Source organism: Lissotriton helveticus, chromosome 9, assembly GCF_964261635.1.
Source record: "Lissotriton helveticus chromosome 9, aLisHel1.1, whole genome shotgun sequence".
Taxonomy (NCBI): domain Eukaryota; kingdom Metazoa; phylum Chordata; class Amphibia; order Caudata; family Salamandridae; genus Lissotriton; species Lissotriton helveticus.
In genome coordinates this window covers 1,075,089,468-1,075,104,330 of record NC_136070.1, presented here as the reverse complement: position 1 = coordinate 1,075,104,330, position 14,863 = coordinate 1,075,089,468, and the positions used below count along the sequence as shown (strand labels likewise).

The following is a 14,863-nucleotide window of genomic DNA, read 5'->3' as shown; positions in this document are numbered from 1 at the left end:
GCTATCTGCGTCCTCCGCTGCCTTCAGGAAGGGGTTCCTGCTTCAGGTCGAAAGTGGGGGAGGGGTCCGGTGCCCTTTTCGTTGCGCAGAGCGAGGACAACCGCTCTGCATATAGTGTCACCAGCTCCGGTGCAAGCCCACCACACTCCGGTGCAAGGGAGGGGGAGGGGGTCAGCTTCAGAGCCGGTAGTCACCCTCAGCAGCGGCTTTACCGCGCCGCGAGACACCCTCAGCAAACACTCCTAACGAGGTCATCAGAGGCCAAGTCCGGCGCCTCTATGGTTTGCGCTCCACTGCGGCACTGTGAAAGGCGAGAGGCTAGCGGCGGGCAGCCGGTGGGGCAAGGACGAGGACGGCGCCGTCGTCCCGCATCCGGCAGCCGGTGGGGCCAGGGTGAAGTCGTCGGCCTCAGGGGCAGGAGCCCTTCAGGTATCCACAGTCCGGTGGAGGGGATGAACTCCAAGCCGACCGCCGAGCCTCCATAGGATCGAGGCTTGTCGGGAGCAAGAGCCCTGCAGGGTATCCACACTCCGGTGTAGGGGGGGGAGGGGGGAGACTCAATGAGAGCAGGAGTCCTTCACTATGTCCCCAATCCGATGCCGGTTCCACCGTCCGATGCAGGCTCCTCAATCCGGTGCAGGGGGGGGAGGGGGGAGACTCAATGAGAGCAGGAGTCCTTCACTATGTCCCCAATCCGATGCCGGTTCCACCGTCCGATGCAGGCTCCTCAATCCGGTGCAGGGGGGGGGAGGGGGGAGACTCAATGAGAGCAGGAGTCCTTCACTATGTCCCCAATCCGATGCCGGTTCCACCGTCCGATGCAGGCTCCTCAATCCGGTGCAGGGGGGAGGGGGGCGAGCTTCGGAACCTCCGTTGTCCCTCCGATGCAGGCTCCTCAATCCGGTGCAGGGGGGAGGGGGGCGAGCTTCGGAACCTCCGTTGGCCCTCCGTGCAGGCTCCACAGTCCGGTGCAGGGGGGGAGGGGTGAACTTCAGAACCTCTGCCGACCCTCCGTAGGCTCGAGACAGTCCGTTGAGGGTGGTGATGTCTCTAGTCGATCCGGACTGAGAGACGAGTGGCTAGTAGCTGGCTCCAGCCCTCCGCCGTTCGAGGTAGAAAGATCAAAAATAAATAAAAATATGCTGGTTACAATCCTGTTACTCTCATGTAGTCGGTTTCACGGAGCGGTGGGTGCTGACAGGGATAAATCCAACAAGTGGGATCCCCAGCACAGGGAGCTCTTAGCAAGCTCCTGCTCCGTCGGCCATCTTGGCAAATGCCATTAATAACGAACAAAATTCACGCGCTTCTCTGGAATTCGTAGGTTAGATTTTCGAAGTCCTCTCAAAAGGACTCTGAAGCCACACCCACTTCGTGGGATGTAGGCCGAGCCCTAAAAATGATGATGCTGGAAAAGTGCAAATATGTTGTCCCCTCCCTCAAACCGATCTGAGCAAAAAATTGAATCCTAACCCAGACATGCTGTGGCGGATGGGGGTTGGGGAGGTGGCACTCAAACGCGCTGTGCTAATAAGATTTGGGTTAATGCGCCTCAAGTCTTTTAGTCAGACATCCTTCAGAACTCAGTAAAACTGACCCCTGCTGTTATTGGCAATTCAGGTCCCAGTTCATGCTGTATAGAAAGAACACCATTAATACTGAAACTGAATACAGCCATATTCATGCTGACTTTGACTTGAAATGTCACAATAAAGTTTGTAGCAAGCAATATACACACAAACAACACAACCACAGTGTTGTGTCTGTTTGAGTCCTTGTTTGTCCACTATTCCAGTGGATGGATTCAATTCATTCCATGGACTCATCATAACACAGAAGCTGGTCAGTAAGTTATAAAGCACAATGCTATATGACTTTAAATTGCATTAATGTATATATATTGATTAGTGGCCAATCTGAAGCACAGTCTAACCCAACGCTTGCTTTAGATTACTACTTTGAATGCATCTGCACCCCACCTCCTGTTCAAGATCCCTGCTGGAGACTAAAAAGCCAACTGCATGTGGGACTTTTAGTAGGATAGTAGTGTGAGAGTAGAACAACTTTCATTACTAGGAATAGGCATTAATGCACATTTTCTATGTGACAGATGAATCTCCCTTTCCCAAGATGAGCTGACGCAGAGCATGTGTACTGCCAAAGAAGGCAAGGGATTGGTATTAGAAATGTTGTTCTTGGAGATCACATTTGATCACTATGTTTACAAACAAGGAGAGAGCTGATGTATTGTTTTGGCTGCTCAAGCAACGTGTTTCCATGCAAACTTGTGCTGGTGTTGCTGTAGTTTGTGCTTCCTGCTCATTTCCAGCCATTGTGATCAATATTAAATCAGAGGTCCCATCTGCACGTCCCTGTGCTTACTTGTTAGCAGCTAACATTTAAAAGTGTTGCTTGTCACCAAGGAGCAAATAACAAAGCACATTCCTCTTAGGAATATAGAGAACTTCCTCTCTGGTGCACGTAGTAGGGAAAGAATTTGAACACAGGAACATTTCTTAGAAACAAGAAACACTCTGGGGGAATGTGAGAGTTTAGAAAAGGCAGGATTCTGACGGAAGGCTTTTACACTGATTTAAGTACATGGATGGGTGGTTCATTTCAAAAGTCACACTTTTACTGAGGTTGAGTTCATTTTTAATAAGCTGACCTGTTCCTTATTTTAGAATTCTGTAAAGTACTAAAAAGCAGCTGAACCCATTTAAGTGCCCGGAATCAGGAAACTATCAAAACCCAAGGTCTTTCAATGATTTGGTGCATCACAGGCAATAAAATGATTAACTTTTCTACTTGTAACAGTCAATGGACCGCAACCCTCTCCTGAAACAGGTGACCCACTTTTAACTCCATGATAATGTGATCATCAGCCATTTAATGATTTACTACTTAATTTCATAGTCTAATGGAATCTGAGAAAGTTTGGCTTAAAAAGACAATCCTGTGACCACAAGACCTATGGTCCACAGACCAGTGGCTAATTTGTGAAACAAATAGTGCCGGAGCTCTTGTCAGGAGGCAGTTTGCCCCAGCCCGTTGCTTCTATTAGCGCTGTCCATAACAGAACTAACTACTAACCATGAAACCCTACAAGTGGGGAGAGGATGCAGCATAACGGCCAGAGCTGCAAACTTTGGAGCTGTAGAACCAGGTTTCAGTCTTAGGCGTGGGCTCAACATCCTGTGATTCTAGGCAAATCACTTCATCTCCCTGTGCCTACAAATATGAATGTGTTCTTAACTGGTGTTCATAAAAAGTTCTCCAATACCTTTGGGTTGAGTTCGCACAATATGCGCCGGTGTTGACGATTAAGTGCCAGTGCAAAGCACCCAAAACCACCAGCGCAAATTGAGCTTTGCCGCAAAGTAGGGTCGTGTCCGTGCCGGACAAGCCTTTTATTTCACAGGGCATTTACCCAGCTGCCTGGAGCTCACGGAGATGGCTTTTGAAATTCCAGGAGTGCTCCTAGTGACTTTGCCACTTTCCCCAGCTCCCCGAGCTTCATAGCAACAGAATTGCAACAGAAACAAGAGGATTCAAGAGAGAAAGAAAGAACGAGAAGGAGGGAAGGGGAATGTACAGAGAGAAGTCGATCAGAGAGGAGGAAAGAGAGAATGGATGGATGGATAGAGAGCAACAGCACAAGAAGTTGAAGACAGCAGGCTGGTTTGAACATGTTTGCCTGGGTTGCTTTTGGTTCCTCAGTACAGACCTGGGCCAAATCAGTAGGTCACATGAATTCAAAGAAGGTTCTGCGCTGTGTCAAACCAGGTCCTTGCCACGCATATGCTCAAGAAAGACTAAATCACAACTACATACACTTTGACTTGTATTAAGTCACAGAACTAACTTTTTTTTCATCCCTACTAATGCTTCATTAGCTTCCTATAGGCTGCTGACTAGCTTTTGTACCGCTTTGTTAGCCATAAGTTGGCAGGGTATGCTCAGACGTGAGTCCCTTGCTCACTTTGCCACTGGATTCAAGCAAGCCTGGCTGAAGACGGCTGTAATGCCAGAAACCGGTCCTAGGAAGCTTGAGTCCGGTCCAGGGAAGGCATGACTTGGCAGTTCGGGCTGGACTGTTCCCATGAGGCACAGGGTCAGACTGATTTGCATATGGTCATGTCTGAACTGGGGTGGCAGAGTGGGCTAAAGAACGGTGATGGATTAAACCCAGATCTGATCACTGGGTGTGAGTGTTTGATTGTTTCAGATGCTCTGTCCATCACCACCCCCTTTTGTACGACTAGCTTGGGGAAGGCACAGGGTAGAAACTACAGAAGTTACAAGTTGGTAAGGCTCTGTGTGTTTTCTGTCCCTGCTGTCACCTTACTAGATTTGAGGGAGTCATAGCAAGGCCTGGTGTACCACCTGCTGCTTCGGACTAACCATGACTGGTATCAATGTCTGCAACAAATGCAACTTTGTCTGTTATCACAGGAGCTCTCTTTTTTTTAGAACAAAAAATATAATCATCGTGTTTAGTTTGCGCTACATAAAACTGCAAAATACATAACAAAACCAATGTGTTTTGGCCTAAAGCAGAGGATAAAAGTGGTGAGATCAGCTGTAAAGACTGAAGAATGCACAACAGAGGTACCTCTGGGTGCCGGGAATACCCAAGGAGCCAGACATCCTTCTAGAGTAGATAGCTGCTTTGATGTAAGGCTGCCACTGCTGTATTTGCCAAGAGTTATCTTGACGTAAGAGATTGCGACCTCTCACTAGTAAATTCTGATTGACCTTCCTGTTCTAATAACCATGATGTTAGCCATGTGCAGCTTCCTCTGGTGCATGTTTTCCAGAATGCAAGCAGCGCCCTCATTGTGAGAGTCTGACATGTGGGATATCACGTCATTATTATATCTGAGCTGCCAGGGGTAGTATGTAACACTACACAGAATAAATAACATTAAAAACCTATACTTCAGAGACTTGAAACAGACTTCCTAATATTTTATAAGGGACTGATGACACATTAATTCCAAGATTAATCTTTATCACCCTCTACCCTAAAGTGCATACTCGTCCTCATCCAAGGTTGTACCACTATACCTTGGTGGGTGATCTGATTGAAGACTTTAGCTGGAGTCAATTCATCTGTACCTACAATGTATTATCTGCACCCCTCGGGCTGTATTACACAAAGTGCTCCGGAGATGCAACGGGTGTGTGAGTCCACTTTCTGTGCCCCCGGGGCACTTTGGTATTACAGAAGAGACTGCTAACATTTTTGCACAGTCCCTTCTGTAATAGTGATAGTCGGTGCACGTATTGCACCACCATGATCCTCATTTGCTCACTCCCTCTTTTGCTTGGTGGAGGGACCGCATGCAAATGAGAGAAATACTTTATTTTTGCCCCTGCCCTGTTCTATGTTAAAGTCAACAAGGGGACTCCAAACCAGTCAGCATAGGACCTTGGGGAGCATACTATTTCAAAACAACAGTGGTCCCATGGAAAAGAGATGTTAATAATGCAATAAATATAGACACAATCGATTCTATATTCAAAATGACATGTCCAGCCGGACAGAGGTCTCAATCTTTACTAATGAAAAGATGCACGGAAAAGGATTTCTTTTTCAAAACAACAGTGGTACCATGCAAAAGAGATGTTCTAGACATGAGGGTAGAGGTAAAGAGGCCCTCAGGAGAGACACACGCTGTGCCGCAGACAGGTTAAGCACACCTTTTACATAATGTAGCACCAGGTGAACGACCACCTCAATGCCACCAGGCTAATCCATAGCTTCAGCAACCTCTTTTAGTGGCAGACCCAAAAATCTATCACCTTCGAAGAATACTGCAGCTACACCTGTATTTCCTATGTAAAGCCCTCCATACCACCCAAAGTGCTATGAAATGGATTTAGCTGTTTTGCGTGCATCACAATAAAAAAAAAATAATGTTTCAAAACATGACCTGATGCAAACAAGACGTAGATGCATACTATCAGTGCTCATAAGTCACAAGTAAGCTGCCAACTTACTGTCTACAGGATCTTTATGTAACTGTGACCCAACACTGGTGGTTTTGTTAGTTTGAAACTATACGTTAATGAGAAGATGGAGCATTTGATGTTTCCTACACTGTGGTGAACCTCTTTCCACAGTGGCACAGCAGCATAGCGAAGGTGTCATGGGCACTCGTGCAAGCATGAAAAATGACCCACCAGCCCCTGGTTTTGTAGTAAAATAGCAATATTTGGGGTGTAATGGCCCCACAGACCCCTTCACCCCTGGGCCACTGCACCTGCTGTACATGCCCAAAAACACGTAATGATAAACTACTTGAATTGTAAAGGCAAGAGATGAATAGCTTAATGTTGAGGACAGAATTCTAACAGTCTGTCCAACAAGGCTTGGTGGACTATTCCCTGGCCCAAATTACACCCAATGCTAGGTGCAAATGTTATTTATGATGATCTCTTTTGTACCCAATATTTATATATCGGTTTAAATGAGGATAGACGTGTTTCAAATGATTGCCCACTTATGCACAGACAAGCATTAAAAACACAAACACTAACTACATTTGAAAACTCGTCCTTACCCACACAGATGTCGTCCTTGTTTTCGTAGCCTGTATCGCAGACAACCTCTTTCAGGCACGTAAAGGACCCCACGCTGTTTATGCATCGCTCGCCCCTCTGACACGTGTGTTGCTCTGCCACACATTCGTTAATATCTGGAAGGAGAGCAGATTAAGATTTAGTCAATCATCAAGATGCAGGGTAGAAAGTATCTCAGACACTTTGGTCGTTTGCCAAGGAAGCTAAACTAAAGATGCAATAATTTTTTTCAGAAGCTTATATTGGTAAAAGATTTTGTATTACCCACTGGATATTTATTATATGTTGACTCAACATGGAAATATATGTAAATAGTGGTATTTATTAATCTAGCTTAGGAGCCCCAAAGGTCTGTAAATCATGACGATGCCATCTCATATACATCACATTGGGATTTACATCATTAAATTGTAAAATTTTAGTCCATGAGGGACGAACCCAAGTCAGCCTTCCAGGAAGTCACGTGAGATACATTTATACAAAATTCATAAAAAAGTCAAAGATTTTCATGAAAATGTGAAACAGCTCAACCAATTGCTTGCCAGCTGTGGATGATGCAATAGCCCATAAGCAGTCAGCTATTTTTCTAGATCCCCACCCTAACCTCATTTCCAGATATTTAATTATGGATGCTGCTGGGTTGCTTGGTTGCTTGGGGAGGTCTCTGGTGTAAATACAGCTACTATTTAAAAATAAGCACCGACAAAGCAAAATAGCTTGCAAACATTTTGAGACCTGACCAAAACATCTCTAAAAAACATTCTTAAAAAACCTCCTGCAGTGGAAAAACAAAATGAAAAAGCAATCATTTTCTGTATATAATGCATCTATGAGATACATAATTTAATGTGTGATGATCCAGTTCACTTTTGAAATGTAAAATAGCCCATCATGCATTGCAATGGATGTTCTTCACAGGAAGGGGAAAATACAGCAAACAGCCATTAAAGAAGTGAGTGAGAAATAGTCCACTAGAGAAGCGGAAGCTTAACATATTTTAAATTATTAGTAACAATGGCTTTGCATATAACTACAGTGTCAAACCAGACCTAAAAAAGGATTTTACATAAAAACACAAAGTATCATTTAGAAAACCATATCGAAAGACAGTGGAAGAAAGATATTTTTTAGGATCATTTTACAAGACATCACCAATTTGAATATGAGTGCTACTGCTTCTTAACAGTGATGATAATTGCAATGTTCAAGTTTACAGCTTAGTTTACGCTTCTCTTTAGATGCAGCAACTTTATTTACCTTGTAATGAGCATGGGTTAGGTAAGAAATTTAGCATACGGCTGATAAAAACAATATAGGGAAAGCATGAAATCACACGTTGGACAGGTGGAAACACTGAAGACTAAGCCAACTATATGGCCACCACATGTGAGTCTTCCATGCGAGAGAGACCACTCCACATTGTCTAGATCTGTGCTGGTCAATTGCTAGGGCTTGTTATTCCAACCAAACTAATGAGGCATGGTTTCATGGTACATTTCCACTAGAAGCGTCCCAAAGACTTCTGCGCAGATAGTTATCAAGTACACTTCAGACTATATTTTTAGCACCACCACATTTATTACTAATGGAAGGGCGAGATTTTGATCGATACCTCATCACTATTGATCCAAACCTCGATCTGGTCGACTGAACCTTTGTTGCCTGTCTTTGAGGAAGAAAGTGCATCTATTTCCAAGCTAGTTCACCCAATAAAGGACTCTGCTCCCAAAGATCACAAACAACTTCTAGCTTTCAAAAGTTTATTGTAAGGATATGATAAGCTGCAAATACAGGCATCTCAGAATGAGATTCACGAGATACACAGGTCCAACTACATACATGTGCTCTCTGAAAGCCCTCAGACGAGCAACGGAAATTACTAACACAAGTTCTAAGAATAATAAAGCTATCAGCATTGACGCATATCTCTCCTTCATTTAAGTTGGAGGAAAACGCACAGGTTAGGCTGTCCCTACCCTGCTCTAGATGGTATCCCTACTTAACCAAATCCCAACCTAACAAAGGTGTCAGCAGTGAATGACCCCCAAAGGAAGTCACTCACTCTTAGTCTCTTGGTGAAAACCTATAGTTCTCCAGTCATGACCCCTCTCTGTGTCTTAGGCGCATTCATTTTCATGATCGCCTCTATCCTGTCTGGTGACACCTTTCGTTTGCCTTTCTCTATTCTGTGTCCCAAGTACTGCACTTCTGTCAGGCAGTACTGCAATTTTCCCGGGGACACCTTGTGCCCATTGGCAGCTAGGTGATTTAACAAAGCAATGGAGTCCTCCCTGCAAGCTTCTTCTGTTTCTGACGCCACGAGGAGGTCGTCTATGTACTGGACCAGAACTGACTTCTGGGGCAGCACTAGACTTTCAAGATTTTTCTTCAAAAGCTGGTTAAAGATCGATGGGCTCTCTGTATACCCCTGAGGGATACGACACCATGTTAGGACGCGATTTTCCAGCTTAAATGCGAAAAGAAAATGGCTTTCTTCGTCCAGAGGGATCGAAAAGAAAGCCTGACAAAGATCGATCACAGTGAACCACTCAGCTTGGAATGGAATCTGAAACAGTATCACTGATGGATTCGGTACCACTGGACAACACGAAACGACTATGTTATTAATCTTTCGAAGGTCCTGTACTATCCGAAATTTCCCATTTGGTTTCTGCAGACCCATAATCGGGGAGTTGCATGGACTACCCACGATTTCTTTCAGTATTCCCTGTTTAATCATGGACTCGATCACGGGTTTTATGCCTGCAATCGTTTCTGGAGTCAATTTATATTGGGGTGTTCTCGGGAACTCAGCATGCGGTTTCACTACAATTTTCACTGGGTCCACCCCTTTGACCAATCCTATCTCTTCCCCAGTGAAATCCCATACTTCTGGTGCCACTGTCTCTCTCAAGTCCCAGGGGAGCTCATCTACTGTCAAAGTAGGGTACAGTTCCACGCATATTCTTGAGTTTGCAACTTTGAAATCTGCGTCATCATCATTGGTCAATACCTCCACTCCCTGAGGTGTACAGTATATAGTACAATTCAATTTACACAACAGGTCTCTCCCTAGCAGACACACAGGACTTGAATCGCAAACCACAAACTGGTGCTCATCGCTGTACTTCCCTATTTTCACCTGTACCGGTTCTGTCAATTGGCTGGTTATTCTCCTGTTTGCGACCCCCACCACTTGTATGGTCTCTCCAGACATGGGCAGGTCTGGAACTGCAGCTGATCTGATCGTGGATCTAGTGGCTCCTGTGTCCACCAGAAATGTCGTGGGGCACCCTGCTACTTCTGCTTCAACATAGGGTCCCCTCTGGTCCACCTCCAAGGCTGCCCCGAGGGTGCAGTCTTCTCTTTCCACTCTCTGTCCGGTTAATGGGTCCACATAATAGCACTCTTCTCCCTCTACAAACAGGGGCATCTGTCTATAGGTCTTACCCATAGTCCCTACTCGGGGAGGTTGCGGGAACTGGGCTCGGGGAGGAGCCCCCCCCCCTTTGAGCACCTTTCCCTGGTATGGCATCACCCCTCTTGTAGGCGCGCTCTGGACCTCTTCCTCCTCTATCTCTTGTTCTCCTATCTCTACATTGTAGGGACACTCGCGTTTCCAATGCCCCACCTCGTTACACTGGTGGCACCTAGTCGTTTTCTTCAAGGCAGCTATGTCTATTCTGGGTCTAAAGGTGGAACTCTCCTCATTGCCCTTGTTCTGACTGTACTGCTTCTTTCCTCCTGTACCTGTCCCTTGCTGCTGTTGCTGCTGTCCCCCCTTCCCTGCTGCCTGCATCTGTACCACCATCAACTTTTCTTTTAGTTTCTTAGCCTTGGAGTCTATCTCATCACAGCAGTACCTGGCATATCTCAGTATTTCGTCTAGGGGTTTACTTTGCCAACAAATCGAGTGTTGCTGAATCATTAAACTAATATCCGGTCTCAGTCCCAGGACGAACTTGGACACGAATTGCCCTATGTCTTTTGGATCCATTACATCCAAGCCGCTATACTGTTTAAACGCCTTCAGCAATCTCTCGTAATATTCGTGAACTGTCTCTTTAGGTTCCTGTCTGGTTCGGTCTATTCTGACCCAATCTATGTCTTGCATTGGCACTTTCTCTTTCAGCCAAGTCATCACTCTCTCGAATTTTGCCATCACAATCTCGGACGGCCCATTAGTCTTAGCATCTCTCTCTGGCTCCGTTGTGGGCCACTCAGCGCTAACCTTGCATGCTGTCCACAGATCTCCTGGTACTACAATGTCAAACAGCGTGTTCAGATCTATCCATAGGACCTTTGAGATTTTTACAAATCTCTCGACTTGCTTGTACCACTCCACTGGGTTTTCCCGCAATTTGGGGAAGGAGGTGGTAAAAGCAGCTAAATCTCCCCTACTCCAAGGGACATGCACATAATTCCCATTTGCGACTTCACGCAAAGGGTATGCTTCTATTCCCTGCAGTCCTGGTGTCATACCAAGCGTGCTTCTCCTGCCGGTCCCTTTCTTGGACCACCTCTCTTCCCACTTATCTAGAGCCCTCCATGTCCTTATTCCAGTAATCAGTTCCCTTATGTGCGTTTTCAGCCCAATCGTTCTCCTCTCATCTAGGTCTCGATCTGTATAATGTAGCCTGTGGTTACCCTGTAATGCTTTGGTTCTTGACAGGTCCACCATATATTTGCCTGCTAGTTCGACTAACTTCTCATGGATTGCTCTCGCTTTTCGAGTAATGTCCTTTGCCATATACAGTATTTCATCTTGCTCATACATTTCCATCCTTTCTAAAGGCAGGGTACCATCTATCATGTCATCCAGGTCTGACCTTAAGCTGGCGACATCAAGTCTCTTGGCTTTTATCTCAGCTCGCAATATGTCTTTCGAAGGGGGCTCACTGGTCTCCCTACCATCCCAACTCCGAGCTCTACGTTTGGGCTCGGGAGAGTTAATGAGTGGTCTCCCTTGCTCCCATCTCTCCAGGTCCCATGCTCGGCCATCCGATCTTGGAAGGTGATGGAACACGGGCCTGTTACCCCCACTCTTGATCTGCCCACTCTCTTCTTCTTCTCTCCTTTCACCGTACGCCTCTCTGTTATTTTCCCTCTGGTCGCTACTCTCCCTTTGCCTAGTATCGCTCAGTATCCGATACGATCCTTCCTGGTTCCCCATTTTCCCTGGGCTGCGCTCATTTCCGTCATCACAGGGACTATGGTGCGACCTCTCACAACTCCCATTCCGTTCTCTGGTGCCGGGCACACAGTGTGGACACTTAAAGCTGTTTCTGTACTCTTGCGCTCTCCTCTCCTCTTCACTGAGTATTGGGCGCGCCACCCTCCCATTCCCGGGGCCCCCGTTTTCCAGGTCTGTTCTACCTCCACTCCGGGCCCAATGGGTGACTCCCCTACTATCTCTCTCTCTACAGTCCCACTCCGGGCTGCTCTCCCCAGCCCCGCAGTGAGTCCGAGCTCTGCTGTCCTGACTTTCCCTTTCAGCTTCTGCCGCTATGATGCTCTTGTGAGCCTCCACTGCCTCATCCCACTTCTTCATGTACTCATTTAGCTCTTGAAAGGATTTTCGTCCAGATCCCCTCAGATCCACTGGCCATCTAGGGCCCCCAGGGTCCTTTTCTGGATCCCCTGCTGTGTGCATCGGGGTGCTCCACTCTCTGGGTATCGGCATCTGACTTGGGGAATTAATCGTATCGTTCCTCCTTGCCGTCCCTGCTCTTTCTCTGTCCTTCCGTACCCGTTCTTCCCCTCTTGCTCTCTCTTGGTCATATATCGATATTATAGGACCTATGGTAACAGGTACCTGTAGTGCATCTGGTAATGCGTAGGATGTGGCACTCTCCGTTTCCGGCGCTCTTTGTACCACAAACCTCCCGACTACCTGTTGCACCTGACTAGGCTGGGACAGCTCTTTCTTTGCCTCAGGATCCCACTCTGAACTGGGAAGCGGTCCATGCTCTCCTGCATTGCCCCCCTTTTCTCCTTCACTATGCTCGACCTCTCCCCCTGCTCTATTATACGGGGGTGGCCTGTCTGTCAATAATCTGTTTATCAGGCTATCCTCTGTTTCGCTCTCATCATCTTCTTCTAGGGGACTTTTATTACCGGGCACCTCTAACACTGGATACAGTTTATTTACTTCCATGTTATGCACTCTCCATCTTTTAGCATCCGCATCCCACCTGGCATCCTGCACTGCCCTTACCGATCGTTTCACCCTTTCTTGTCGTCTGTTCATATTCTTTTCATGCGCTGCCCTAATCCATGCATCAAGAGCTTCAAACTGGGTCGGTCTAGGCAAGGGTCTCATTGAGGTCATGACTGATTTTAATCGATGTAACACCTCTAATCTGAACGTCCCGTACTTCGGGAACGTCAGTTCCTCATTTCCTTCCGTAATCTTACTCCACTCTGATATCCAAAGGATCGTATGCAACCCAACATTTACTGCCATGTAACGAGCCGGCGTACCCTCCGGCGGGGCCTCTTCCCCTTCATACGATCCCCGCTTCTCTTTTTTAAACACCGCTCTCAGCCATTTAAAACACTTCATAATTATGCGCACAATATCCAGCCTCGCTACTCTGTTTACTTCCTGATGACAATCCACCAATCCTGTCGCGGCTTTGCTAACTTGGCCTATCGCAGCGCGGTCTTTCTCCGGTCGGCCAATCACGTCGCGACACTTTCTGACGTCTTTGCTAGCTGGCCTATCACAGCGCGGTCTTTCTCCTGTCGGCCAATCACGTCGCGACACTTCCTGACGTCACTTTTCTCCGCTTCGCAGCAGCACCCCTCCTTTCTCAACTCGTCTCCCGGTCATGCATGCGTCCCATTCATACACCGAAAAATGACTACTTCCGACCAAGCGGTCACTTCCCTCGACTGTACGTCCACAGTCTATATGTAATTGTCAACTCTCCGATAGGTTGCTTACACACACAGTAACCTCCGACCAGCGTCCGTTACTCACGCACTCACTCTTACGTTCCCCCTATCTCGGTCTTTCGGGTGATCAATGGTACCTCATGACCCCCTTCACACTAGTTAACAATTACTCTGGGTGTCCGATACACCCGAACCACTTAAGCTCTCCTTGAACTTAAGATTTCCACCGGTTGCGCGCGCTCACAACCTGTTCCACAGTCACTCTACAGACATTCGACTCCGCCAGACATTACAACATAGATACAATACAAAAACACCGCAATCTAACACGCATGACCCTTTATACTCACTCTCGACCGATACTGCTGCTTTTTCTGTCTCACGTCATCCGGATCTTCTTCAGCGGGCGGTTCTTCCGATCATCGATCTCTAGGGGCCTTGGGGTAAGCTAACCTGGCCTAGGTCACCGTCCTCAAGAAGGCAACCATCCTCTATAGCTACCAACTGGAAGGGCGAGATTTTGATCGATACCTCATCACTATTGATCCAAACCTCGATCTGGTCGACTGAACCTTTGTTGCCTGTCTTTGAGGAAGAAAGTGCATCTATTTCCAAGCTAGTTCACCCAATAAAGGACTCTGCTCCCAAAGATCACAAACAACTTCTAGCTTTCAAAAGTTTATTGTAAGGATATGATAAGCTGCAAATACAGGCATCTCAGAATGAGATTCACGAGATACACAGGTCCAACTACATACATGTGCTCTCTGAAAGCCCTCAGACGAGCAACGGAAATTACTAACACAAGTTCTAAGAATAATAAAGCTATCAGCATTGACGCATATCTCTCCTTCATTTAAGTTGGAGGAAAACGCACAGGTTAGGCTGTCCCTACCCTGCTCTAGATGGTATCCCTACTTAACCAAATCCCAACCTAACAAAGGTGTCAGCAGTGAATGACCCCCAAAGGAAGTCACTCACTCTTAGTCTCTTGGTGAAAACCTATAGTTCTCCAGTCATGACCCCTCTCTTCCTACCCATCCGCTCTCTAAAGGGTCCTCAGGTATCTGCTCTAACTCCACCCAAGGGTGCTGTCCCTAATACAAAACAGTCAACAACATTTGAGACGCCCCTCTCGAGACGCCCCTCACGTGGTGTAGCTTCTGGCTTTTTCCATGCTGCTTTGTGTTGGGCCTCATACGTTGGAGTTGACCTTGCTTCTCAGACTCTTCTCCGGCCCGCTGATACCCCTTAAACATTCCAGAACCCTCCTCCATGTCTGGGCCGTCTACTGAACAGACCTCTATTCATTTTATTTATAATTGGATTCCCCCTTTTCTCTTGCAGACAGACATCTGCAACCAAGATCCCAACT

The 14,863-nt window shown here is 46.7% G+C and overlaps 1 protein-coding gene across 1 annotated transcript in view; it reads right to left on the bottom strand.

The window, feature by feature from the left end:
- The window catches only part of FBLN2 (fibulin 2), a 669,658-nt gene that overhangs the window by 77,682 nt on the left and 577,113 nt on the right, over positions 1-14,863 (bottom strand). Inside the window, exon 11 of the mRNA XM_078661453.1 lies at positions 6,570-6,704. Within this exon, the coding sequence (XP_078517579.1) occupies positions 6,570-6,704 (135 nt within the window). The remainder of the gene's footprint in view (positions 1-6,569; positions 6,705-14,863) is intronic.